General features: G+C 40.0%; 1 protein-coding gene across 5 annotated transcripts in view; it reads right to left on the bottom strand.

Annotated features, from left to right (window-relative positions):
- Positions 1–26,067, bottom strand: part of TLL1 (tolloid like 1) — a 128,110-nt gene that overhangs the window by 51,082 nt on the left and 50,961 nt on the right. For 3 of the 5 annotated variants that reach the window (XM_083520255.1, XM_083520259.1, XM_083520256.1), the window contains 5 exons: positions 20,384–20,494; positions 13,503–13,583; positions 11,648–11,800; positions 8,205–8,322; positions 1,494–1,672 (listed from right to left, as the gene is read on the bottom strand). In XM_083520255.1, coding sequence (XP_083376381.1) covers positions 1,494–1,672; positions 8,205–8,322; positions 11,648–11,800; positions 13,503–13,583; positions 20,384–20,494 — 642 coding nt within the window. The remainder of the gene's footprint in view (positions 1–1,493; positions 1,673–8,204; positions 8,323–11,647; positions 11,801–13,502; positions 13,584–20,383; positions 20,495–26,067) is intronic. The other 2 variants (XM_083520258.1, XM_083520257.1) reach the window with 1 other exon arrangement.

The following is a 26,067-nucleotide window of genomic DNA, read 5'->3' as shown; positions in this document are numbered from 1 at the left end:
GGTATAGTGTTTTTTAAGGTTTGATGCTATGCCCCTCAGGAACAAATATTACATTTATATGTCAGACTCTCAGGTATCACCTGTTCATAACCTGGCAAGTTCACCTTAGCCATTCCTCATTCAGTCAGAGAAACTCAATACTGATGAAGCCAAATGTTTCTGCACAACTATCAACAGCTTTTTGATTCATTCTTAATGCAATCATTCTTAAATATTATTTTTTCCCTCATGAATCAAATGATTCTTTTAACAGCCCTATGAAACCCCATCTTACTGTGCTACGTGCTATGCTGAATAGGAAGAAAGCCAAATGGAGACAAATATTCTGGGACTACTTTCTGTCCTTATCTGACTCATTCATTATATGTTCTTAATGTCATGTTTGCTACTCTGACTGTTGCTGTGGGAACATAAAAATCAAGGTTTTTTGATGCTGTTAACATAATGTGGAACTGATTTTGTAACCCATTCCTACACTCATTATTATTTATTATCTACAGCATATTTTTAATTTTCAAACGGCTTTATCATCTTCATTGGAGCCTTGTACTACCATGTATGAACATAATTTCAACCATCACATAGTTTCTCCTCACAACCAGCCCTTTTCCATATTCTACTGGCTGCTCCTATTCTTCATTTCCAAATATAGAGACATTTCTCTCTACACACCCAGGACATTCAAATGGTTTCTCACAGGGTTTAAAGATGTAGTTCACTCACTCAAGTGTTAGAGAGAAATAAATCATCTGCAAAGATGCCTAGGGGCACATACCTTCAATATAACCAATTAACAACAACAACAGCTTCTTCAAACAAGGGTAAACTGCCAAGGAGGCAGCTTGAGGTTATGGAGACTGCATAAGCTATCAATTGCTTTTACTAAGTATTTACTGTATTAACACAAAGTACCCCTTGTATAATAGGGACGCAAGTGGCGCTGTTGGGATGCGGGTGGTGCTGTGGTCTAAACCACAGAGCCTAGGGCTTGCCGATCAGAAGGTCGGCGGTTCGAATCCCCACAACAGGGTGAGCTCCTGTTGCTCGGTCCCTGCTCCTGCCAACCTAGCAGTTCGAAAGCACATGAAAGTGCATCTAGATAAATAGGTACTGCTCCGGCAGGAAGGTAAATGGCGTTTGCGTGTGCTGCTCTGGTTTCGCCAGAAGCGGCTTAGTCATGCTAGCCACATGACCTGGAAAAGCTGTCTGCAGACAAATGTCGGCTCCCTAGGCCAGTAAAGCAAGATGAGTGCTGCAACCCCAGAGTTGTTCGCGATTGGACTTAACTGTCAGGGGTCCTTTACCTTGCATAATGCAAATGTCTCATATAAACACCCACCCTGAACAGCACAGCTGAATTTTGCTGTTTTAGCACTATCCAGTTATATCAATGTGCAAGAACCTCAAGAGCCGCAAGCAAATAAAATGGGGCAGCATTTTAAAATATAATTCACCACACTAAAATATAAGAAAGCACACTAAAATGGTCTCACCTGGCTGGATGTTTTCTCTGATGATGGTTACATGATCATCTCTGTCTGGTCTTGTGTGTTCATGCCAAAATCCTATCACATGTCCCAGCTCATGAACAACAATTCCAAATTTATCACAGTTCTTGCCAATAGAAATTGCCTGAGGGCCATTACCCCTTCGGCCTACATAAGAACAGCACCTGTAATTTAGAAGAAGAACACGGATGAAAACTTATGTGAATATTGCTCGTTGCCAAAAAGGTGCTGCAATTTGCATTTTAATCTTCTGAAAATCATTAGTTTTTCTGTGGTTTGTCAAGAAGATTAAACTTTGGCTCTCTCTCTCTCTTTATATAAAAAGGTAAACATTTAATTGTACAATTTTCTTCTTGGAGATAGGGGTGGAGGTATAAGAAGCATTTGTTTTTACAGCAAGAACGCTTAAAATCATATGGTCCTTGAGGAGGTCAGCCAAAATTAATTCCATCACCAGCAAAAGTAAAAGACTGACAAAGGAAAGCATTTCTGAGTAAAAAACAGTGCAACGTCACTTCCCCCTCAAATTCTTTATCAGTTTTATGTGGGGCAGCTGCAGATACATTTAAATATTTTTAACACCTAGTGATTTGAAAGTCATTAAATAAGCTTTCAAGTTGTGGAGTATTCCAAACTGTGATATAAAACATATTTATAAAAAGAAAGCCATTAATTATTATTTTTTTCTAGTCAGTTCTAACACAAGCCAGACATGATGACAGGACATTCTGGTATCACTTAAAAGCTTTAATAGTAGCTACCATTGATGGTAACCTGAATAATTTTTTTGTCTCTGTGGCACTCTGGGAGAGGGGCTAATCATTTCTTCCTGTGCCAATTCACCAACTTAAATTCCTCTTGAATTTCCAGGTATCATATATGATACTTAGATGCACCTTTTGCCAAATATCTTTTTAAAAAGCATAAAGGCCCTGGGATTTCTGGATGGTAGTAGATTTAGCCAATCCCCCCCCCCCTTTACTTCTATTTTGTATACCACTTGATAAAACCTCTAAGCAATTTAGGAGCACAGAGACATGACTAATGAGACTGAAACAATTATTTACCACAGAGGATATAAGCAGGGTTGTATCCAGTTAAGTCCAACTCAGAGTAAACCCACTGAATCCAATGGACTTGTGACTTATGACTCACTCGTTCACTGATTTCAGTGGATCTGCTACGAATGTGACTCAGCAGAATACAACTTTTAAAGCAATGGACTTCATCTGGCAATTGGGGAGACATTAATGGGTGATGGGCTACAACAGCAACACTACAAATAAATATTACAAAATTAAGAAATGTGTCCCCAAATACATGTTGAGGTTGAAGGGTGAGAAGTCCTAATCCCCTGATCTTCACTGCCGGAGGGGTTTAGGATATGGCAGAGGTGGTCATCTGCCAACATCTGCTGGTTGTGAGTGTTCCAGAGGCCCCCACGAAAAGTGTTGCCATTATGAAACTACAGACCATTGTGTTCCCACCAGTGGCATAAGCCACAGGGCCTTGAACTGGTGGAAGGCAGAACAAAGCTGCCCATGGATCTACCAGATCCAAAACTGATCCCTCCTGCTGAGAGTGACGCAATTCAGAACCCTCATCCAAAAAAGAAAAAGAAGAAGAAGGAGAAGGAGGAGGAGAAGGGCCCACATCATCTGTTGTGGAAACTGCAAGCACAGGGCTTGCTCAAGTTTGGACTCAGTTAAGAATAGCAGTCCTATGGAATAACTTTGGGAAGTCCAGGAAGTCCAAGAAGTCAATACTCATACCACATTCTCTGAACTCTGCAGTGTACAGGACAATCTTACTGTGGTTGAGCTGCTGGTCTGTAGCCTCCTAGTTCACACTCCCCGGTTTTCTTTGCTTCTGATCTCCTCCGCAATAAAACCACAACGCTTAAGTATCTACACACGTATTGTTCCCTTAAATTCTTCCCTCCAGGGTTCTCCTGACTGGGAATCATATTGATGTGGCAATGCTCACAGAAATGTCGAATGACAACCTTCTATATTGGCTTGGAGCAAACTAATCCTAAACATCACAGAAATAAAACTTGGAACATGAGCAAAAATATGATAGCCGGATTATGTGGCAAAAAGATTCCATTAGAATCACACTTTGGATATAATGTTCTGAAAGAGGCTACTAGTTCACATGATTTTTGAAAGATGCCTAGGAAATGCCCTTGCCTGAGCTCACCTCCACCACACTACAAACTGCTATAGAATATAATTTTGCCTGAAATACAATGATTCAGTCAATTTAAAGTCCTCTTGGTGTCAATGGACCTTTTTTGAAAAAATACAGTTTGACTCACAGCTTAATTCGAATGAATTAAATACATATATTATGTGTTTATATAATTTATTATGCAAGCAGGATCCTTTATGTATAAATTGAATATTTTTAGCCCAGAGTAGGCATAGGTCTGCATAAAAACAAGCTTTATGAAAACCCACTTTGCAAAACAATACTCTTCTAAAGCTAATGGGTTAGTGAAATAGAGCTCTCTGTTTAAGACAGGGGATTTAAATCCTCTGAAGATAGTAACTTATGATCAGCTTCTGACCCATTTCAGCAATCCACTGCTTTTTAAGGTCATGTACGTCATGTTGGAGTAGGGGGGGCATAAAGTATTTTAGTGATAAGCAACACATCTTAGGAAAATTATTTTTCCTTTTTTTTCCTTTTTGAAAAACAAAAGTTAATCATTCTAAGTCTGTGCTACATATAATCTCTTCTTCCCATCTGTTCAGCCTCAATATCCCCACCTGCTCCCCCACAAGTGGCTTGCTGCTCTCTGTAGATCACCAATGAATACATTTGTTACCTTCTAATAGCCCTGCAGATCCTAATTCATAAAAAGCTAGCTAACCTGCAACCTTGGCGTTATTAGCACCACACTCTAACCAACTGAGCTGTCCAGGCAGGAGAAAACAAGTAAGGGCAGGGCTGGGAAAGACTAGTTGCCTGAAACCATAGAGAGCCGCTCCTAGCTAGTGTAGCCAACGCTGAGCTGGATAGATCAATGGTCTAACTCAGTATAAGTCAGCTTACCTATGTACATATGCAGTTACATTACTGAAAAAGAACTATTAGAATACAGTGGTACCTCAGGTTAAGAACTTAATTCGGTCCGTTCTTAACCTGAAACTGTTCTTAGCCTGAAGTACCACTTTAGCTAATGGGGCCTCCCGCTGCCCCCGTGTCGCTGCCACACGATTTCTGTTCTCACCCTGAGGTAAAGTTCTTAACCTGAAGCACTATTTCTGGGTTAGCGGAGTCTGTAACCTGAAGCGTCTGTAACCCGAGGTACCACTGTATTTTCAAAATCATCTGTCCACAGCAGTTTCTTAATGCTCATCACACTTAGTGCATTTTAGGTGCTTCATGCCGATAATTGGTTGTACTTCAAAAGAAAGCAGCCATTATCAGCAACAGAGTCTTAAAATAACCGCCTTACTATAGACTACAACAGGGTCATTGGGACTCACTGCTTGGCGTGGCCTGCCAAGAACATATCTGATTCATCCAATTAAGTGCCTAGACTACCACTAAGACAACAGTACTGAGTCAAAGGGTTAGGAATACAAAAGAGTGATGCTCGAAAAGAACACTGTGGTCTGTATCACTATTGTGGCCACTTCTGCTAGGTGTGCTTGGCACATAGCCCAGCAATCCTCTGCAAACCATGCCAAAAGCCTGACTTTCCAAAACTTGATTTCTTTAATCTTTATTGCACCAGACAGTAGTTAAAGGCACTAACTATCTATGAATCTCTAATTCCATTTAATCATTCTAGCTGATCAATAATGGCAAGTAAAGTGCAATAACTGACAGTCTGAGAGAGCGCAAAACATTCTAAAGATGACATTAAACTTGCTGTTTGAGTAATATATTTTTTTCATGCTCCTGAGAGTTAAAAGCCTAAAGATGGGCTTTAAGCTGATTAGAGGAATTTGGAAACAGAACCAGGTCAAGTGCTTAGTGTTTATTTAGGCAGCTGGACTGTAAAAGGTGTGATAGTCTAAAGCATCTTATACAATGACAGCAGCAAGCTAACATTATATGAACTGAACACCCCTTGCATGAGCATGATGACTCGAAATACCTTCCATCTCTAGTTGCAAGATCATTCACAATGCAAAAGTCAGTTTATGAGATCATCTAACTAGTCATGTTGTTAATGGCAGTTTGCAGTTTGCCTTTAAGCCAGAAAGCAGAACTATTACTCTGCATATGAAAATTCAGAACTAACTTTGTTTTGAATAAGTAAGTCTTAAGATCGTTTGTGAAATACAGACTTTGCTGTCAAAATCACTGTATAATCAGATCGTGGATGAGGGAGATTTTATTCTGGGCTGACCTGGCATTCAACAGCAGCAGTTGCAGACTGGAGGGGCTGGCACATGGCACATGGCACAGTCACTAACAGCCTGTGCTGGCTGCCCCCTACCTGGCCTCCCCCTCTTCCCACACCATACCTCCTCCCACCCAGAACCACTGTAACTGGGCCTCCCACTGCTCTCCCCCACTCCTTTCCTCCCAGGCACATCACACAAAATGCCCTTACACTAAAAAAAGAATTCTAAATGATATAAAAAACAATTTAAAAGCAATTTAAAAGAAGAAGCCCTCTCTGCTGAGCAGCAGCATCAGTCCTTATAAAACTTGTCAGGCCCTGCCCTGGGCCAGGTGGATTTCATTGGGTCTACTCTGAGTAAAACTAAGCTGGCTATGATTCATAGTTAGCCAGTGCAACTCACTGAACCTGGCCCCACAAGTAGCAGTAGAGCCACTATAAAAGAGTGCTCCCCTCCCAACACAAAAAGATAGTCCAGATGATACTGTGGTCAATGGTATTGAAAGTCACTGAGAGATTGAGAAGAAACAACAGGATCACAGTTCCCCTGTTCCTCTGTCAAAGAGGTTACTCTAAGGTTACTCATTGGTAGGCAGAGACTATTAATGAAACACACACACCCCATGGTTTCAACTTCTAAATCAAAATTATTCAAAGGTGGCACTAGAGTTCCTATTTACCTTGGAGAGGACTCAGAGAGTGCATCATATCTTAGATTTCACTGAACAAGGGACCTGGATACTAAGAACTATACAACTAGTTCTGCAAAGCAAAGAGCTTTTTCAAACAGCCAGCCCTGCATGTTACATGGCAAACCTCCTGAAAGCAAGGAGGCGTTCGAAGCCATTGTGATATGGCACAAGGTTTGCCATTCAAATGGGAGAGAAAAACTAAACTCCCACTGGGTAAGCCTACCAGATAGGGTTGCAAGGGACTAGCTCTTTATATCCTTGCAGCAAGCAGGTTATCTAATACACATGTGGTATACATTACAGGGTAGTTGCCCTAATAACAACTATGAGTACCAGTCTTGAACTAGTTTTGACACAAATGCTCATTACAACACAGGGTGCCATCACACTTCCATTCTTCTGTAACCAGCATTATATGCTGCAATATGTGTAATAAAAGGGAACGCGGGTGCCACTGTGGTCTAAACCACAGAGCCTGGGGCTTTCCAATTGGAAGGTCGGCATTTTGAATCCCCGCGATGGGGTGAGCTCCTTTTGCTCGGTCCCAGCTCCTGCCCACCTAGCAGTTCAAAAGCACATCAAGTGCAAGTAGATAAATAGGTACCACTCCTGTGGGAAGGTAAATGGCGTTTCCGTGCGCTGCTCTGGTTTCGCCAGAAGCAGCTTAGTCATGCTGGCCACATGACCTAGAAGCTGTCTGCGGACAAACACAGACAGCAGACAGGTCAGGTACCTTTACCTTTATGTGTAATACAACAATAACACTGACTTTGACAAGGTTTAAAGATTTCCTACAAAAACATGTAGGAGACCTAAGTGTAGACTACATGGGGAATGATAAGGTTTCATTTTCAACAGAATTGACTTCAAAGTGTATGTATGCTTACAATACTGATAAATGTGCCTCAGATTCACTAACTGATTTCCCCGCCCAATATAAAGCCATATTTAATTACGGAAAGCTGATTATATACACCAAATGACTACTGTGAGCCTTATTCAGAGCTTTGTATGTTTGCCAGTTGGTGTCTATAAAACTTTCATCCGACATAGAAACTTCAATTTCTGCAAATTCTGAGGTAGCTTTGTACATACAACAGGATACATGTAGAAAACTGTTTCAAATGTAGCAATGAATGGTAAAGTCACACATGGAAGCTCCACATACATGTGGAGCATTTGCATACTTGGAAAACCTCAGAAATGGGTCTTGAGTTTACTTTATACTTTTTATATTTGGCTTCAGATAAATAATAATAAAACTCTTCTCATGTACCATGTGCATGTACGATGCACATTTGCAAAGAAGGCGATGCTGCAAATTGATATTCAATACACAAAGAGGGGATCATTGTAAATATCTTTTAAATTTAAAATACACACATGCACGTACACATACTTTTTGAAAGGACTTGGCTTTCCCCTAAGTCATCTCACTTGTTTGAGTCAACTGAAGCAATTTGCTCTATGCGTAACTTTCTGCAGTGCACCATCTCAACTGGCGCACTGTGATCAAGGCAGAGAGTGTAGATCTGTGTGCCTTGCAGCAAGAGGCTGGGCGATCTTCTCATCTGTTCCAGTTGTGTGCTTCTAAGCATACCACATGAGTACATTAAGCATACTTTCACACCAACTTACCCACAAGGCCTGTATGTAAACACAATGTAACTTTCTTCGTCACTTCGCTCAATGAATGTAACGCAGGTATATTTTTCCCAATGCCGCATTGCCTGCTTGAACATTGCTCGTTGACTGCCTGGAATCAATGTTTGCAATGAAATACAGAAATGATTTTTAGAGAGAAAAAATGTATCCTGTTTCACGCCAACAGCATTCAAGTAAATTTGATGGTTTTGGGGGAAAAACACTCGCACTTGAAACAAGCAAGAGTGTTTCAAGTGCAAACTAATACTGGATGCGGGTTTTGGGAAATAAGCAATGAAAACAGTGACTGGCAAATAGTATAAACTTCGCACAGCAAAGGCAACATTTTCCAAAATGTACCCCAATATGCACACAAATCCTACAAGGTGAATTCATAACATTACACTTTTTCATTACTTCTAAGTTATATCCAACAGTGGCTTTGTGCTAGCAGAAGTGATTTTCTTGTCATCCTATCCTATCCAAAAGCTACGCTTCACAGCTGGGGGGACCTCTAGAACAGCACAGGATATGGCATAGAGGGCTGCAACTGGTAGGAGGGATTGATAAAAATGGGTGTGTTAAGTTACATGAGTGGAAGTGCTTCCTTTAGCACAAAGCCACCAGTAGATACAACCTTGTGTTCAGAAAGAAATGGGTGAAATGTCAGATCGACGCTTCACCCCAGGTTTGAACATCCTGTGACCCAGAAATGCAAAGACATAGTCCATCACTCACATCTTGTCAAACATTTGATAACATATTGTCTATGCAAGCCCCTAAGTTGTGGAACTCACTCTCCACAAAGGTGGTATTATTATTATTATTATTATTATTATTATTATTATTATTATTATTAGAATTTATATACCACCATATACCTGAAAGTCTCAAGGCAGTTCACAGAATAAAATCAAAATATAAAACCACAAAATATCTAGCTCCTTCACTACAGAGTTCTTGGAGAATGCTGATGGTAGAGTTCTTGATGTATATTTTATGACCTATCCCATTTTTTGTGATTTTAAGTTACTTTAATCTGTTGTAATGGGACGCGGGTGGCGCTGTGGGTAAAACCACAGCACCTAGGACTTGCCGATCGCATGGTCGGCGATTCGAATCCCCGCGGCAGGGTGCGCTCCCATCATTCGGTCCCAGCGCCTGCCAACCTAGCAGTTCGAAAGCACCCCCAGGTGCAAATAGGGATAAATAGGGACCGCTTACTAGTGGGAAGGTAAACGGCATTCCATGTGCTGCGCTGGCTCGCCAGATGCAGCTTGTCACGCTGGCCACGTGACCCGGAAGTGTCTGCAGACAGCGCTGGCTCCCGGCCTATAGAGTGAGATGAGCGCATAACCCTAGAGTCTGGCAAGACTGGCCCAAACAGGCAGGGGTACCTTTACCTTTACCTTTAATCTGTTGTAATGTGTTTTAATTTGTGGTAAATAATAGCAACGCCCTGCCCACCCCACCCCATTTTACAGTGCAAGGCAAGCAGCAGAAGAGGTTTATTGAGCCACTGTTGGAACATCACACCTGGAATGGCTTAGGTTAGTGAGTTCCAACTGGTGCAGGTGTGCTGCATGTTGAGAAGCCATGATGTTAGGTTTCTTTATTGTTGTACTGGGACCTCAGTATTAGTCCATTGGGTCAGGGGAAGAGAACTTGGGGTCCTCCAGATGGTGGCTGAAGTGCAACTCCCATTATCCAGGGCCATGTTAGCTAAGTCTCATGGGAGGTGGAGACCAGCAACATCTGAACATGTTGAAAAACATGTGAAAAAACAGCACTGAACTAAGCTATAGGCAGCAGAATGAAATATCTGCAGGATGCCTTGAATGCAGAGACATTACTGACTGGTCACTCCTGCGTGTGTTTTCACATTTCATCAGCTGCCTCTAAAATGTGCATGCATCCCAAAAACAGGAATGTGCAGAGTGTAACTTCAGAGAGTGCAGACTCACACAACTGTTTCATCTGTTTGTGCAATAGGCATGCCATGTGCAGACCTCTCTTCCTAATGGTGTGCATGTATAGCTTGTGGGGGGGGGGGAAAGCTGACCCGACAAAAGCATAACACAAGCTGCAACAGAATTTCTTGCACACATGGACCTGATCATTGCTTTGGCAGTCTTGTATCAAAAACCACCTATACCAACAGAACGGAGAGTGGGCTACTGAACATACAGTGCTCTGAGCTCTCTAATCTATGCAGGTTTGCCAAGCACATCTGCATGATTCCATGCAAGACAAATTTCAATACAATATTCCAGGAGATAATGAGATGAGAGAGGAGTGAATGATGAGCTGACACTATGACTGGACTTTGCATCTGCTTGGCAACTAATAGGAGTCTCTCCCTTTTCTGAGCCTTTTTTTTTTTTTTTTTTTTGCCAAATCTGATGTACATTGTCTTTGGCATACAAGAATTTTGGAGTAACACTGGTCCCAATAACTTGTTCTAAACAATTAGCTCCCATTCCGTATCATTTAAATTAGAAATCTCTGACCAAGAAAGACTATTCATTTTAATTGGGAAGCAGAGATAGATAATCGGGTGTATCTGTGTTCCAGTATACCGTATTTTTCGCTCTATAACACGCACCCGATCATAACACGCACGTAGTTTTTAGAGGAGGAAAATCCGTAGGCATGCTACCCGTAGGCATTACCTCCATAACACGCACAGACATTTCCCCTTACTTTCTAGGAGGAAAAAAGTGAGTGTTATGGTGCAAAAAATACGGTACTTTTTTGGCAAGAAAATTGCCCTTATTCCTCTCTCTCCCTATCTCCCTCCACCATCACATGCTCCTATCCACCTGGAGGGCAAATGCATGTTGATGCAGGTTTCTGTGAGCATATCCCTCGCTGGATGCTTGTTGTTTTTTCATGTTACACGTGCTTTAAAATATATTAGAAAGCTCTCCTGATATTTAATTGTGATGTATCACTATTTCTTTTAGCCAACCATGTGAAATGTACATTGAATTTATTTCAGTGGAAAAGAGGCATCTTGGAGTCGTTGAGCACAGGAACTGCAACATTTTCATATAAGCTAAACTGTATGTGTATTTAAGTTGACCGGAATCTCAAGACAGTATGATAAAAGGAAAAGTTGAATTAGTTTGCTATCACACACTGCACCTTAGTCACTTGAGTGCTACTTGATTCACAGCATTTTCAAGTTACATTTAATTTTTAGGGATTAAAGCATTTGTATAGAAAGCTTTAAAGGAGCTACAATTGTATAAAGACACTTGTACTATAAAATATGTGTTTATTTCAGAGTTTGTTATTGTAATATAGAGCCAGGACACCTAGAAAACAAGAAAGAGAGAATCCATTTCAAGACCTCTGTTTCATTTTTAAAAAATTCTGCTAATTCTAAGGGTCAATTCCTTCAAGGATAAAAGTGTATCTTTTGTCTTTCTTACCAGTGAAATTTCCACCTATAACATATGGAATGACACCCCCAGGCCATATCCGTTCTGTGCGTGATGTAGCTGCTCGTGGAAACCGTTTCTTCTCATAGCTCCCTGAGAATGTTAGAGCTGCTCTTCCCTTTGTTATATTATTTTGCTGAAAACCTGCAAATATATTTATAATAGAAAATGGAACAAAATGCTTAAAATTTCATTAATGAAAATATCTTCTTCAAAGATAGAAGGATTTCCCATATATATATATATATATATATATATATATATATATATATATATACACACACACACACACACCCAGACTTGCAATGCAATGGACAAACATGAATTAACAAATGCTTAAAATGAAACAAACTAATAGCTCAGTACTATGGAGCTGTTTATCATGCACCAATGCCAAATCCATGCAACCATGCAGCTCATCTCTTCATTGCCATGTGTCCCTGTTTGCACCTGCTTGGAAAATCCCTGGAAAACAGGCATGCTGGTGCCATAGTACCAGACTTGGAACTGGGTTCAAGTCCAGAGACAGCAGAACAGCTTCCTTGAACTGGCACACAGGATCCTGTTGCCAGTCCTATGAAACTCTGCCTTAATGCAGTGGTTAGTCAGATACAGTTGTATAACTGAATCTTTATTTATAAGGATTCACACATGTTGTTATATAAAAAGCACTTAAGCATTTAAAAAAAGGCAGGCAAATTAAGTCTACCAGGGCTGCATGATGTTACGCAGCCAAGTCACTTTTCCAAACCCTGAGTGCCACTTCTCTGTTGCAGGGGACAATTTGCAAGAGAGATGGTGGAAGGCAGAAAGAGGATCCTAACTCTTCTCCTGTAGACACCTCATTCTGCAACTACTTCCCTCCATGTCAGGGGCTGGACTGAGGAGGAATGGTGGGGAATGTGAACAGGAGGACAGTATAGATTTAGATCAGTGGTTTGCAGAAGGGCATAGTTCAGAGGCTGCAGAGAGCAGAAGCTGGGAAATATTGGAAGAGGAACAGCAAGAAGGGGGGGGGGAGACAGCTGACAGACTCAATGTCCTTGGAATGCATTCCTGACCCCCCTTCTCCCAGAACCAGATGGGCGCTGAGAGTAGTAGAACAGAGAGCTCAGTGGCAGAAGGCTCAGATTATAACGTAGATTAGAGGAGACAAAGTGGGATGGGACTTTACTTGGAGTAATGCCATCATTGCATAGAGACTATGCCCCTTTCTCTCTCTCTGTGAATACTGAATAAATTACATGGTAAGGACTTTTCTTTGGGGAGGGATAGTATTCTCTAAGCCTTGACACCCCACCACTTTTTCCCTCAATGGTGGATGCAAATTTATCTCAGTCATTGTAACTAATGTATCAGTGTCCATATCACCAACCTATATTATTGCATTTCCCAATGAATGAACAGTAAGTCATTTATTGAGAGGCACCAAGCAGTAATTGTAATTTTGATTTGCCTTCCATATTAAGATTCCAGAAATTAAATATAAAACAGGATCTGTCAAACTTGGACTTTGGGATAAATTTAGTCACTTTTCAGAGTTTCCCATTTCTCATAAACTAGGTTTAAGCAGTTCAGCCCAATCATTTATTTTTTTTAGGGTCTCTTTTACTCACAGCATATATAGAATTCCCTAATCCACCAGAGCTTGTCCATTGATCTCAATAGAGAAACCCCGTCTGTACGCAGTTTGTGTGCTTCCACTGATCTCAGGGAAGCTGGTACATGCAAGAACTAGCAAATCAATGTCTGCACATCTCTGTGGATTGTGATGGAGACAAATCTTACATTGTATTGTATTGACATTGTAAAATCTGGACATCTACCCACTGGAATAGTACAATACCTGAGCCAAATCTTCTTATGCTGTCTATAAGCTGAAACAGGGCATCACTTTTTTTTGACACTGCACGCTCTCCAAAACCACCTTTTAAAAGAAGAATATTCAATGAGCACACATACATCGAGCACACGAGTTTACAGAAAACTGAGGTGGGGGGAAATAATTTTTTTGAATGTGAGGAGATGCTAAAGAAATGTGTCTTTAACATTCTTTTGGCCATTAACATTCTATTGAGAATGAAACAAAAACAAATTTGTTGTCATAAGGGTTTTGTTTTTTTTAACGTGCATTCCAAAATGCCAGCCAGCATAACTTTGGCATTTCAACAATTTACAACAGTTACATCATCTAATTACAATTTGCCAATTCCCCCCAGGGCCTTGACAAGTCTCAGTACTATGAATGGCAAACTTTATTCTTATTTCAGAGATACGCAATTCTACAGACTTGGATAAAGCACATGTATCCAAGTGTATTGAGGAGACAGATAAAACATACGATTTAAAAAATACAAGATAGTTGAATTCACCTTGGATGCAATTCACAATAGAGTGTGTACCTCCAGGTGTGATGCCAAACTATGATACACTTAAAGTTATTGACATGCATGTGGTTTTTACTAAGACTGGAAGGCATATAAGGATGCTAAGTTATCAGATACTCCAGTAACTCTAGTGCTACTATTTGAGGAACTGATGGATAGAGTCCTAAAAATGAATTACAGGAACAGCCAGATCCTTTATCTCAATATTCACCATGCCACAAAAATCAGATCTCTTCTGATAGCATTTATGTTTGACTTCTTTTGCCTCTGAGCGGTCTGTCTGCAGTTGTCTTCAAGCGTTAAATGTATCACCAGCAACGTCACTGTATAGAGGGCATTTGGGAGACTTCATAAAATCCCCATTATTGATATTTGTAAAAAAAAAATTTAATACTAAAGAACCATTATTCCTGCTTGTTACAGAAGAACTGGAAAGATTTTTTTATTTTTTTTTAAGGCTTAAAGCGGTACAATGAAACATAGGTTAGCCATTTCAGCAATTCTCTGAATTCTTTTGACATACAGTTTCCACGCAAGCTTCCCAAATGGCAGTCTTGAAAGACATATTACAAAGTACACAGTGCCATAAAAGGCAAGCTTGTTGCATGGTTGCTCAATAATCTGTGTAATTATTTGCTTTACATTGTGACATAGCTGCAGTGGCCCTCAAGAAAAATTTCTCAAATTTTTGCTTAGATTTTAAGGGAATGAGACAATACTTTAAGACATTCCTTCTGAATGAGATATTTTATAGCACCAGAGTGTACTAGGCAGCACACCAACATTTACTGCCCATTGATGTAATACTTTATTTATGAAAAAACAAACACAATGAAAGAAAGTGAATAACTACACAGAAGAGATACCGGTAAGTATCCTTAGCTAACAGTGGAATTCCATACAGGTCTATTCAGATGTAAGTGCCATAGAGTTCAATGGGGCTTGCTCCCAAGTAAGTAGTACTGTTGCCTTAAAAACAATAATTTTCATTTGTTGTTCATTGTTCAAATTTATTAATAGTCCCATACCTTCAGATTCCAAAAATGAAATTTTGATTCTATAAGAAATGTTAGATTAATGTGCAGATAAACTGCATTATTGTTCATATTTAAAAATATATAATACTTCTACTTCAAGAATTAGAATGAAAAACTCCCTGATTCTAAATATTTCCCCTTTTTTACAATGTGTCATAGTAATGCAGATATAGAAACTAACATTTCCTGAAATAACGTAACTTTGCCTAAAGAATAATATTCTGCTTTTTCTGGCAGTGAGCATGCATGTTACCCAAGAAAGACATGCAGAATATTAATCTGATAGGTGTTGTATATTGTAATATATATATAATGGTTTTTCAGATGTTTGTGAATCCAAAGCAAGAATGCAGGATAAACAAAATAATCACTTATGTTCAAGTCTGAGAAGTGATTCACCTTGCTGTGTTTATCTGTCAGCAAAATTAGGCTGTGAAACAGTTCAAAGCTAATTAAAACTACTTGTTGTGGTGAGGGTGGGTGGAATTAACTGAATCTATTAACATTTAAATCCAGATCTTTAAAAAGATCAAAAGATTCTACTACTTAGAACAAACAGGTGATTTTAAGAAAAGATAAGCAAAAAAATGACAAGAAAGTGTAAAAATAGTACATTCATTATTATTGTTAATTGACCAGAAGGCAGAACTCTAAAAATTACTTTTTAAAAAAATTCCCATGGATTGGGGAAACGGATTGAACTGGCAATTCTAGCTATGCTTTGAACAGCAGGTTGCAGATATTCTGAGGTGATAATATTTCGCTCCCATACTGTAGAAAGATAAACTTTCTGATCTCTAAATATCATGGTGCTGTTAAAGAAGGAAGAGCAGGTCAGGCCATTTAATCCTGGTCATTTGGCAATTCATTTGGCCAGAGGAGAAGAAAATGAAGTGCTTTCTCCCCACCAGCAGCATCTTCCAGGTGAATCGCAACTGAGACAAGCAGAATAGTTACGTGATCTTATACTACAACTTCTATGGTGCTGGAGGAGACTCTTGAGAGTCCCATGGACTGCAAGAAGATCAAACCTATCCATTCTTAAGGAAATCAGCCCTGAGTGCTCACTCGAAGGACAGATCGTGAAGCTGAGGCTCCAATACTTGGGCCACCTCATGAGAAGAGAAGACTCCCTGGAAAAGACCCTGATGTTGGGAAAGATGGAGGGCACAAGGAGAAGGGGATGACAGAGGACGAGATGGTTGGACAGTGTTCTCAAAGCTACCAGCATGAGTTTGACCAAACTGCGGGAGGTAGTGGAAGACAGAAGTGCCTGGCGTGCTCTGGTCCATGGGGTCACGAAGAGTCAGACACGACTAAACGACAACAAATACTACAACTGTCTTATTGGGGGATGGAGGTGGGCTCTCTTTAGATATGAAAGTGCACTACTTCACATACTTTGTTCGGCCTGGACACTGAGGTCCAGCTTTGAGGGCCTTCTGGCGGTTCCCTCAGTGTGAGAAGCCAAGTTACAGGGAACCAGGCAGAGGGCCTTCTCGGTAGTGGTGCCCGCCCTGTGGAACGTCCTCCCATCAGATGTCAAAGAAATAAACTATATGACATTTAGAAGACATCTGAAGGCAGCCCTGTTTAGGGAAGTTTTTTAATGACTGATGTTTTAATGTATTTTTAATCTCCTGTTGGAAGCCACCCAGAGTTCCTGGGAAAACCCAGCCAGATGGGCGGAGTATAAGTTAATAAATTTATTATTATTATTATTATTATTATTATTATTATTATTATTATTATTACTATTACTACTACTACTTTAAATAGTCTTACATCCTCTTTATATGATTATATGTACTACTGCACTTACTTCAAAATATAGATAATAGATAATAGATTTATAGATCTGGAAGTGACCCTGAGGGACATCTAGCCTGACCCTCTCCAATGCAGGAATAGGCAGCTGACCTGCTACATTTTGGGTGTCACTTCTCAATGGGACCCAAAGTCCTGCCCTGAGTCAACAGTTACATGGTTGTTAGTATAAAAAGACATCACAGCAGCAGTTGGAAGTGTTTCCCAGAGAAATAAACAGATATATTTTCTTTGAATTAGACTCCACTGCTAACAATGTAAACATGTTAGCACAGATTAGTGCTTTATAATTGTTTGCATGCTGTACGCAGATTTCATGTTAATAAATCAGGGATATAATTATGGAAGTTCTAAAGAATTTGTCTCGGGGCATTTTTTTCTATTAAAAACTCATTCTGGCATTACTTAACTGATGAAACAAATCTCTATCTATTATGAATTGCACAAAAACACCTTCAGATCTTAAGGCGAAGACAGTGCTTTGTTGCACCGCTCCTACGCAGTTCTCTTTGGATGAAAGGTAACTTGTTTCAAGGCTGTATGGCAGGGAAGAACATTGCGTACACGGCAGTTGTGATGCAGAACTGTTCAGCCAGCCACGGTGTAAAGGAAAAAGCTCGTAAAGGAGGGAAGAAACTTGAGGCTGAATTGGTTTTAATAGGAAATTACGGCGCTGCTTTTCAGGCATGGGACAAATTTCGGGGGTGAACAGCAAACTTTACCCCCAATGCCAAATCCCAGGCATTTGATGGCTGAAAGGCCTGTCCCTGGCAACTCAGATGTTATTATTTGAGAGCAGATGATTGCTTTTAGAAGGTTGTTTTTAAATGTTTCAATTGCATTGTTTTAGTTTTAATGTGTTTGCTGCCCTGGGCTCCTTTGAAGGAAAGGAGGGATAGCATGTAAGCTGGCAAGTGAGTAAGTAAGTAAAATCTGCTCTTATTGGCTGACATTTCCCCCCAGAATGTCCCTATCATTCAAAGGCATGGGATATGGTGGCATGGGATTGGTCAACACTACATTCAGGGGATGGGAGACAGCAACTTGCAGCTGATGGTATCTGAAATAAGTGCTACTGCTGGCACAGATGGGAAAGAAAAATAGAGAAAGAGACAAAGAGAAAAGCACCTAACCAAAAAAAAACAAAAAAAACCCACAGTCTCTTACCAATTTTTACCAATTTGTCAATCCATTTATCTCGCCCATTATTCAAGGAGAATGCTTGACAGTGCAAGAAAACCCGTTTTGACCTCCATGCCATCTCTAAGAGCAACAGGAGGGTCACCTCCTCCACTGCAGCCAGCACCTCAATAATAGGGTGTGCAGCCTCTTTACCAGCCATTCTTTAGAGGGGCAGAGAAATAATAGGTACAGCATGACTACTTAAGACTGCAATTTCCTTCCAAATCCTGTCTCAAGTGCCGCCCTGGCTTTGGCCAGAAAGCACACAGCTCCACAGGGAGCTATCCGTGGTCCTGCTCATCTGTTGAGCTTCTCTGGTCCTCCCCTGCTCTAGGTTATGATCTGCAGGACACCACCACAGAAATAAGCTCCCAGTTTTGCCCATCCATTTTCATTTCTTTCATTTAATTCAAGTCAATAGTTTGAACATTTAAAATTTGGGCTCTGCCTTAGTTATAAACAGGTAAGTAGAATGGAACCGTAGTTGAGATTATTTTCCTTCGCTGTTTCTATCCAAGGAAATTGATCCAATTGCAGAGGTTATTAAAGGTAAAGGTAAAGGGACCCCTGACCATTAGGTCCAGTCGTGGACCATTAGGTCCAGGGTTGCGGTGCTCATCTCACTTTATTGGCCAAGGGAGCTGGCGTACAGCTTCTGGGTCATGTGGCCAGCCTGACTAAGCCGCTTCTGGTGAACCAGAGCAGCGCACGGAAACGGCGTTTACCTTCCCGCCGGAGCAGTACCTATTTATCTACTTGCACTTCGTGCTTTCAAACTGCTAGGTTGGCAGGAGCTGGGACTGAGCAACAGGAGCTCACCCCGTCGCGGGGATTTGAACCGCCGACCTTCTGATCGGCAAGTCCTAGGCTCTGTGGTTTACTGGTGCTGATTCAAGTAGGTATGCTGCATCCAACAGCTTCTCCAAAGCAGAAACACAGAAATATATTCTCCTGCCCATGTCTAAAGTATGGACAAAAAGCTAGGGATTGCATAGTGCATATATCCTTATCAACCATCAGGTATGGGGTTGGCTTGAAATAGAATTGGTTTCTGTTTCACACACCAAACAGACTTTGTTGGCAGGTCATGGGAAAGTGGAATGAGGATATGAATTTCATCCAAGCTGCTCTCTGCTTCCTTCTGCATAGATCTGGGGTGCAGCATAGATCAGATCCTCTCCGTTACAGTCGACACTCACTAATAAGGATGGCCTGCAGTTTCCTCATCATCACACTGTACTTCCCAGGCTTGTTAACGTAAGCTGGATATTTACACAGCTGTACCGTGCATTAACAAACTGTTCTCAGCATTTCTTCCCATGGAAAGCCCTGTGGGTATCTATAATGTTTTCCCTGGTACTTATGCACGTGGTAGGCATGGTATATAAGGTCCTTTTTGTCTCCACTCAATCCCCAGACAACACACTCAGAAGGAGAATGTTTTGTATGAACTTTGGTGAGTCCAGCCAACTTGGTTACCTTATTGCTCACCCCTAACTTCCAGTCATTTATGAAGAAATTAAAAAGATCAGGTCCTGATATTGAACCTTGGAGAACTCTACTTTTTACACCACTGCATTGGGAGAAATGCTGATTTATTCCTAGTCTTTGTACCTAGGGAGCACAGAATTAACAAAACAACGAGGCCCATGGTCAGGTAAAGGTTGAACCATTTACATCAAATGTTCGGTGATGGAAAGTCCCTTGGAGCCAGCTAATCTGAATGAACTGTTACAGCAACATCACTGTCAAAGTGCTGGTTATTTTCTTTAAAGACTGAATTTTTGGGGAAGTGGGTGGGATCAGAATACCTAAAAGATCATTCCTACCTTCATTAGCTTCCCCATACCTTCAAGTCACAGGAGGGAGGTCACTACCAGAAATTCAGTTAGCAGGTATGGAACAGGATAGCCTTCTCCATAGCACTTAGATTCTGCAAGTTCCTGCTGCAAGAGATCAAGCTGCCCCACCCCTGATGACATTTCCATGACGGGTAAAACAGTATTTTATACCAACAAGCTTATGTGCTTGTCTGACTTTATCACTGTGATCTCTCAAACTGATTCTTTCTCAAGCTCTCATTTTGAATTGTGCTTTACGATACTGTACTGTGATTATAGTTGTGTTTATTGTAGGCAATTGCTATATGCAACATGAAGGTGGGACATAAATGTTTTGAATAAATATCTTTATGCATATGGGATTTTTTGCTCCATAAGAATACAAATCTATTGCAAGTGCTCATGACGGAACACTGGTTACATTTTAATAAACCAAAATATTTAGCAACTTACCTGTATTATGTCCAAGTCTTTCATTTGAATGTTGCGTAAGATCAATTGTTCTGTCAATATGAAACATTTTTAAGTCTTCATCATCTAAGGCAATATCTCCCCAAAAGACAGCTTTAAATACAAAAAGAGAGCTTACTTTAAATATATTAAGAGCAGAATTGCACAAACATTGACTAAACACTATGGCCATATTCCAGCACAGAATTAAATATACTGTAGCCCATTTAAATCAATTGTCTTGTGTGAATTTAGTTCTGTTTTGGATTGTATGACCTATAAATAAATATCTGGGAAACATATACATATGGTATATAAACAATATTACATACACACACACACACACACACACACACACACGTGTTTGTGTGTGTTACTGAAAAGTCTTTTTAATATTAAACATAAGTAGCAGGTTGAAGAGGCTGTGACAGAGGGGGAAAGGAAGTATTTTAATTAATTACTTTAATCACAAAGCTGACATTTTCAAAAAAGATTTTGGATGCTTTGTTTTTGCTTGTTTTCTCCACTTAGGGAGAAACTGTTTCTTTTTAAAGAAACCCATTAAGAGTATCTGATTCACCTCTCATGCCTAATAACCACTTACCAAAGAGGTAAGAAGAAGAGAATTCTTTAACAGAAGACTTTTTGAGAAGCTATGGTGAAATTCAGAGTCCACCAGCAGGCAAAATAGGCTGGAGCTGAACGAAGTGTTGCTGTACATTTCCTCACACACTCAGTAAATTTCATAGCTGACACAATTATACTGTTTTCTTGTCACTCCATCCTTTTTGAAAAATTTCTTGCAAAATCCAACCTTTCTTAATTTCATTCCCAATGTTGCTTTCTAACTGTAACTACTAGTATAATGCATTTTACCTCTTGAGCAAAGTAATTCAAGAACACCTCCCAAAGAGTGTGTCCTTCAGACTCAACTTTCTCACATCTTCAAAACTCAATAGCCACAAACAACATTTTGGCCCTGGGAGGACTTTTGAAGTCTAAGAAACTATAGTGGATATCTCAAAATACACTTTTCATAAAAACTAGTGGTGCTTAGAACAACCAACCACAGGCAAAACATCTGCACCCAAAAAAAACAAATAAAGCACAGAAAAAGCTGACAGTACCCCCACAAAGAAGAAACCTTCTCAAGCAGACAACGAAAACACCAGTAAAAAAAAAAAGTAATGGGAGGGACTGGGAGCCTTGACTAGCATCAGAGAAATGTCTGGGGATGCAATGATGCCCACAGGTACCATATTGGGAACTTAGCAACAGACCAAGGACTCAGTTATACAGCTGCAAATATAACATTTTTAATGTGTTTTAAGTACATTATACAAAAGTGATGCTAGATGACAATGGTGAGCTAATGAGAAATTCCATATATATTTGTAAACGTGTTTTTTTTAAAAAAATAATTATCACAGGGTTATTTATACATGTCTAGATTCAGCCAAACACTACCCCAACTTTAAAGAATCATTTCGTAATTTAATGTCCTCATCAAGCATACTGAAAAAGCTTTTAACTTTCTAAAACTCAAACTTTATTTACCCCATTGCAAAATCAATTCTGATTGTGCAATAAAAAATGCAGAAAACAATAGAATATATAACTTTTTATTACTTGATGAGTAAGATCGATAAAGAGCAGGACCGTAGGCAAATTAAAACTTTTAGACATTCATATTACATAAAGCAGAATGCCTATAGTTTTAATTTACCTACAATCCTGCTGTTTATCAATCTCTCTCATCAAGTAATTATAATAAGAGCTGGCTGTACTGGGTTAGACTTTCTTTCATTTGCTGATAATTATGTTTGCTCTTGTTTAGGAATGTCTGCAACATTTGCCCATCATCCCTTATTTCACAGAGGAAGGCAACGAAGAAGAACAAATCATGCTCAATATGTCTCCAGCCTCACTTACATTCTTGAAATGAGATACAGTTCGGCATCCCAGTTTGATTGACATATTCCACCAAGTATAAAAACTTGATATTCTAAAATAGCTAAAAGCACAGAAAGGGCAAGTAGCCAAATAATACTGACTTGGAGGTGAAAGCAAATCTACAGTAATTTAACTATTTTCATTTGTAGTGAGTACGTTTGAAATTAAGAGATCAAGCACGTGCCCAGTCTTGTCCGCTCCCCAGGGAGAGCGAATTGCTTTTCTTTATTTTCTTTATTCTTTTGGGAAAGTGCCAGAATACCTACACTGCAGGGGTACTGAGATATAAAGAAATAAATTCATATTTCTCCTAACGTTTTCACAGTTAGGAAGGGAGTGCTTTTAAGCTTTCTCAGTTTTATCTTTCTTGCATGCACACATACATTCCAGCTATGTGGTCGATGCCATACACACATTGTGACCCCGTGTAGATATTTCAATAAGAACATTTATCCGTACTGCACAGGAGGTTAAAAGTTCAGTTTGGTAGTTAAGGAGAAAACATAACCTAAAGACAAGGAGCTTCATTAGCGTGTAACCCCAAAATTTTGGAGGGGATCCAAAACACGGTGCGCAACCCGAAATCGCGCAACCCGAAGCAGGACTGTATAGGGTTCTTATCTTTCCCCTTTTCTGATCTAACATAACTGTCTATTTAAAGTTCCATAGCAGCCAGTGCTTTCTTTCTGAAAAAAAAAATGTTTACAGGTTCTCTCATTTTGACTCAACAATATCACCATTTTATAGTTCAAATTGGGGAAAATAAATACAGTAAATGGACAAAAATAAAAGATTCAAAAGTACGAATGCTTAGGGGTATGTGTACCCCTGTGTACCTCCAGGAAAAAAGCACTGGTAACAGCTATTCTGTTTTAAATATAAAGTTCAATATCACCTTCGCCTCGTTTCCCCCTCAGACTTTCTGTCCCTCTCTGTGGTGCACTGAGCCTCCTCTAACTGTGATTCCACAACCAACCCTCTCTACCAGACAGGCACTCTTGAAGGCTTTACCCAAATTCTAGCTTAAAACAAAGCTCTCGTTATTATTTTTTCCAATTCAGATTCAGTTCCTCAGCTTAAAGGGCTGTTAGGGAAGGCAGCCCGGGTGAGGGTGGGGAGAGTGGAAAAATTCACAAGATGGTGGTGATTGAGTTAAGAAGAAAGTGGGGCTGGGTTGCCAGGTTTGCTTGTCTCTCTTTGCCCTTCCCTCTTATAGAGCAGGCTGTAGCTTGTGGTTTTGTAAATGGAAATGCCATTTGCCAGAATGAGAGGCTGAAGGGCAATTTGGCCTCATTTATGAAAACTATTTAAGAAGAAGTATGGAGGAAGGAGCATAGCGTAACTGGAAGCCTCTATATAGCAGGTCTAATTAATAACTGAATGGTCTTTCAGGCCTTTCTTGAACATAAGAAGTCATATAACAGGTTTAACATGCTAAAGGGTGAACAGTAAAGCAAGGAGTTCATAAACCCTCCAAGTGTCCCTATTTTCCAGGGACATCCCTAATTTAGAGAAGCGGTCTCGGTTTCTGATTTGATCCTGGAATGTTCCACTTTTCCTTAGGATGTCCCTATTTACATTGGAGAAATGTTGGAGGGTATGGAGTTATTTGGCTCCTGAGCTGTCTGAAGGCAATCCTGTATAGGGAAGATTTTTTAAATGTTTTATTATGCTTTTATATATAATAAAAAGCTGCCCAGGGTGGCTGGGGCAACCCAGTAAGATGTGTGGGGTATAAATATAGTAAAGTTATCTGTATGGAATGAGACATCTCTATTTTCAGCGGAGAAATGTTAAAGGGTATGAGATCATTAAATGAAGCTGGAAGACTAATCTTGTGCCAGTATTAAGGTAGAATAGTCTTTTCTGATAGGAAAATGGCATAGTGTAAACAGACGATAATTAAGATGAGAAGTCACTGAGATGAGAAGTGCCCTAGAAGTCAAAATAATTATAGGATTTTGCACCAAAATTGTAAATGCTTACATATCTACTAACTACAGATAAGTGCTTGGAAGTTTAACTTAGGCCAGGAAATTTATAATTTCATAATAAAGGTCTTCTAGGACAGTGTTCAGTAAGCTGAGCTCTGTACTGTGGTGCCCCGCAAGACGAATGCCTCGCAAGATGGAAAACCCGCTAGACGAAAGGGTTTTCCATTTTTGAGCTGCTTCGCAAGACGATTTTCCCTATGGGCTTGCAAGTGTTCCGATTTTTTTTCGCTTCCCCCCCTTTTTTCTAAGCCGCTAAGCCGCTAATAGCCTTTTAGCCGCTAATCCGCTAAGCCTTTAATAGCCGCTAAACCGCTAATAGCGCTAATCCGCTAAGCCGCTAATAGGGTTGCTTCGCAAGACGAAAAAACCGCTAGACGAAGAGACTCGCGGAACAGATTAATTTCGTCTTGCGAGGCACAACTGTATATTGGCAAAGGCTATTAATACAGCTTATAATAAACTGAAGTTGAATCCATGCTATCTTTAGTTCAGAAAATTATAAGATTCACCACCTCATAAGTAATCTTTCTTTCAAAAGAGCAATTCATGGTAAAATCCATTAACACAGATCTTCAGTATTTTTGTGATACAAAGTACTGCCATTCTCAAAATCTAGCTTTTAGCCATGCATACTATTCAAATCCAGTTCACCTTTAAAGAAAGAAAAATGCAGATGCCTGGCACCATATAATTGCTAACTTAAACATTCAGACATCATCAGAGTTGTTACATATCAGAAGTTGTTCTGAAAATAAATGGCCTTTTTTAATTATTATTTTTATAATTATGGGAAATTGCCAACACCTTTTGTGTATGTTGGATCATGTCAAGTTCACAATTTAGTCTAGGAAATGCTGATAAAATCATAATTTGTGGAAAAAAATAAAACTTTGACCTACCTCATATTATATTACCTCAGCAGTTTCTGAGTGGATACAATATTTAAGATACACATAGCTCCTCTTCTACAACAACTGAGGAAGCTCAGGTCTCCCAAAAGGTAACTGCTGCATTAAAGGACCACCTTCAACAGGGTTCACTGACATGCTTCTGTTTGAAAGAGCATTTTAAAACTGCCACGAACCTGGAAAGCTAACACAGATGCCCATGAATAAGACAGGTGTGCAAACTAGGGCCTCACTCAACCCAATGCAACCTAGCCGGGTACTCAACTAACATTCTCTTTCTGTTGCCTGCCTGATATAATGGAGCAGAATGTTTCATTGAACAAGATGATTGGCAAATAGTAAGTATTTTTCCTCATCATTTTGGAGTAGCCCAAAGTTGCAAAGTTAGTTCTTGATGACCTGGCACACATGATCTCAAATTGCATCTGTCAAAGACAACAACATTGTGCCTGGTATAACCCGTTGAAAGTCTCATCAAGCACCGACATGGTAATATACCGTATTTTTTGCTCTATAAAGACTCACTTTTTCCCTCCTAAAAAGTAAGGGGAAATGTGTGTGCATCTTATGGGGCGAATGCAGGCTGCGCAGCTATCCCAGAAGTCAGAACAGCAAGAGGGATCACTGCTTTCGCTGCGCAGCGGTATTTTCCTCTCATTGTTCTGGCTTCTGAGATTCAGAATATGTTTTTTTCTTGTTTTCCTCCTCCAAAAACTAGGTGCGTCTTATGGTCTGGTGCGTCTTACGGAGTGAAAAATACGGTAAGCTGGAAACACTGTCCCATTCAGCACCACATTCATACCAATACATAATCTATGCTCTCCCTGCTTTA

Source organism: Podarcis liolepis, assembly GCF_965112155.1.
Source record: "Podarcis liolepis genome assembly, chromosome: 9".
In the NCBI taxonomy this organism is placed as follows: domain Eukaryota; kingdom Metazoa; phylum Chordata; class Lepidosauria; order Squamata; family Lacertidae; genus Podarcis; species Podarcis liolepis.
The sequence above is the reverse complement of the archived record's forward strand: the minus strand, read 5'-3'. Positions and strand labels throughout refer to the sequence as shown.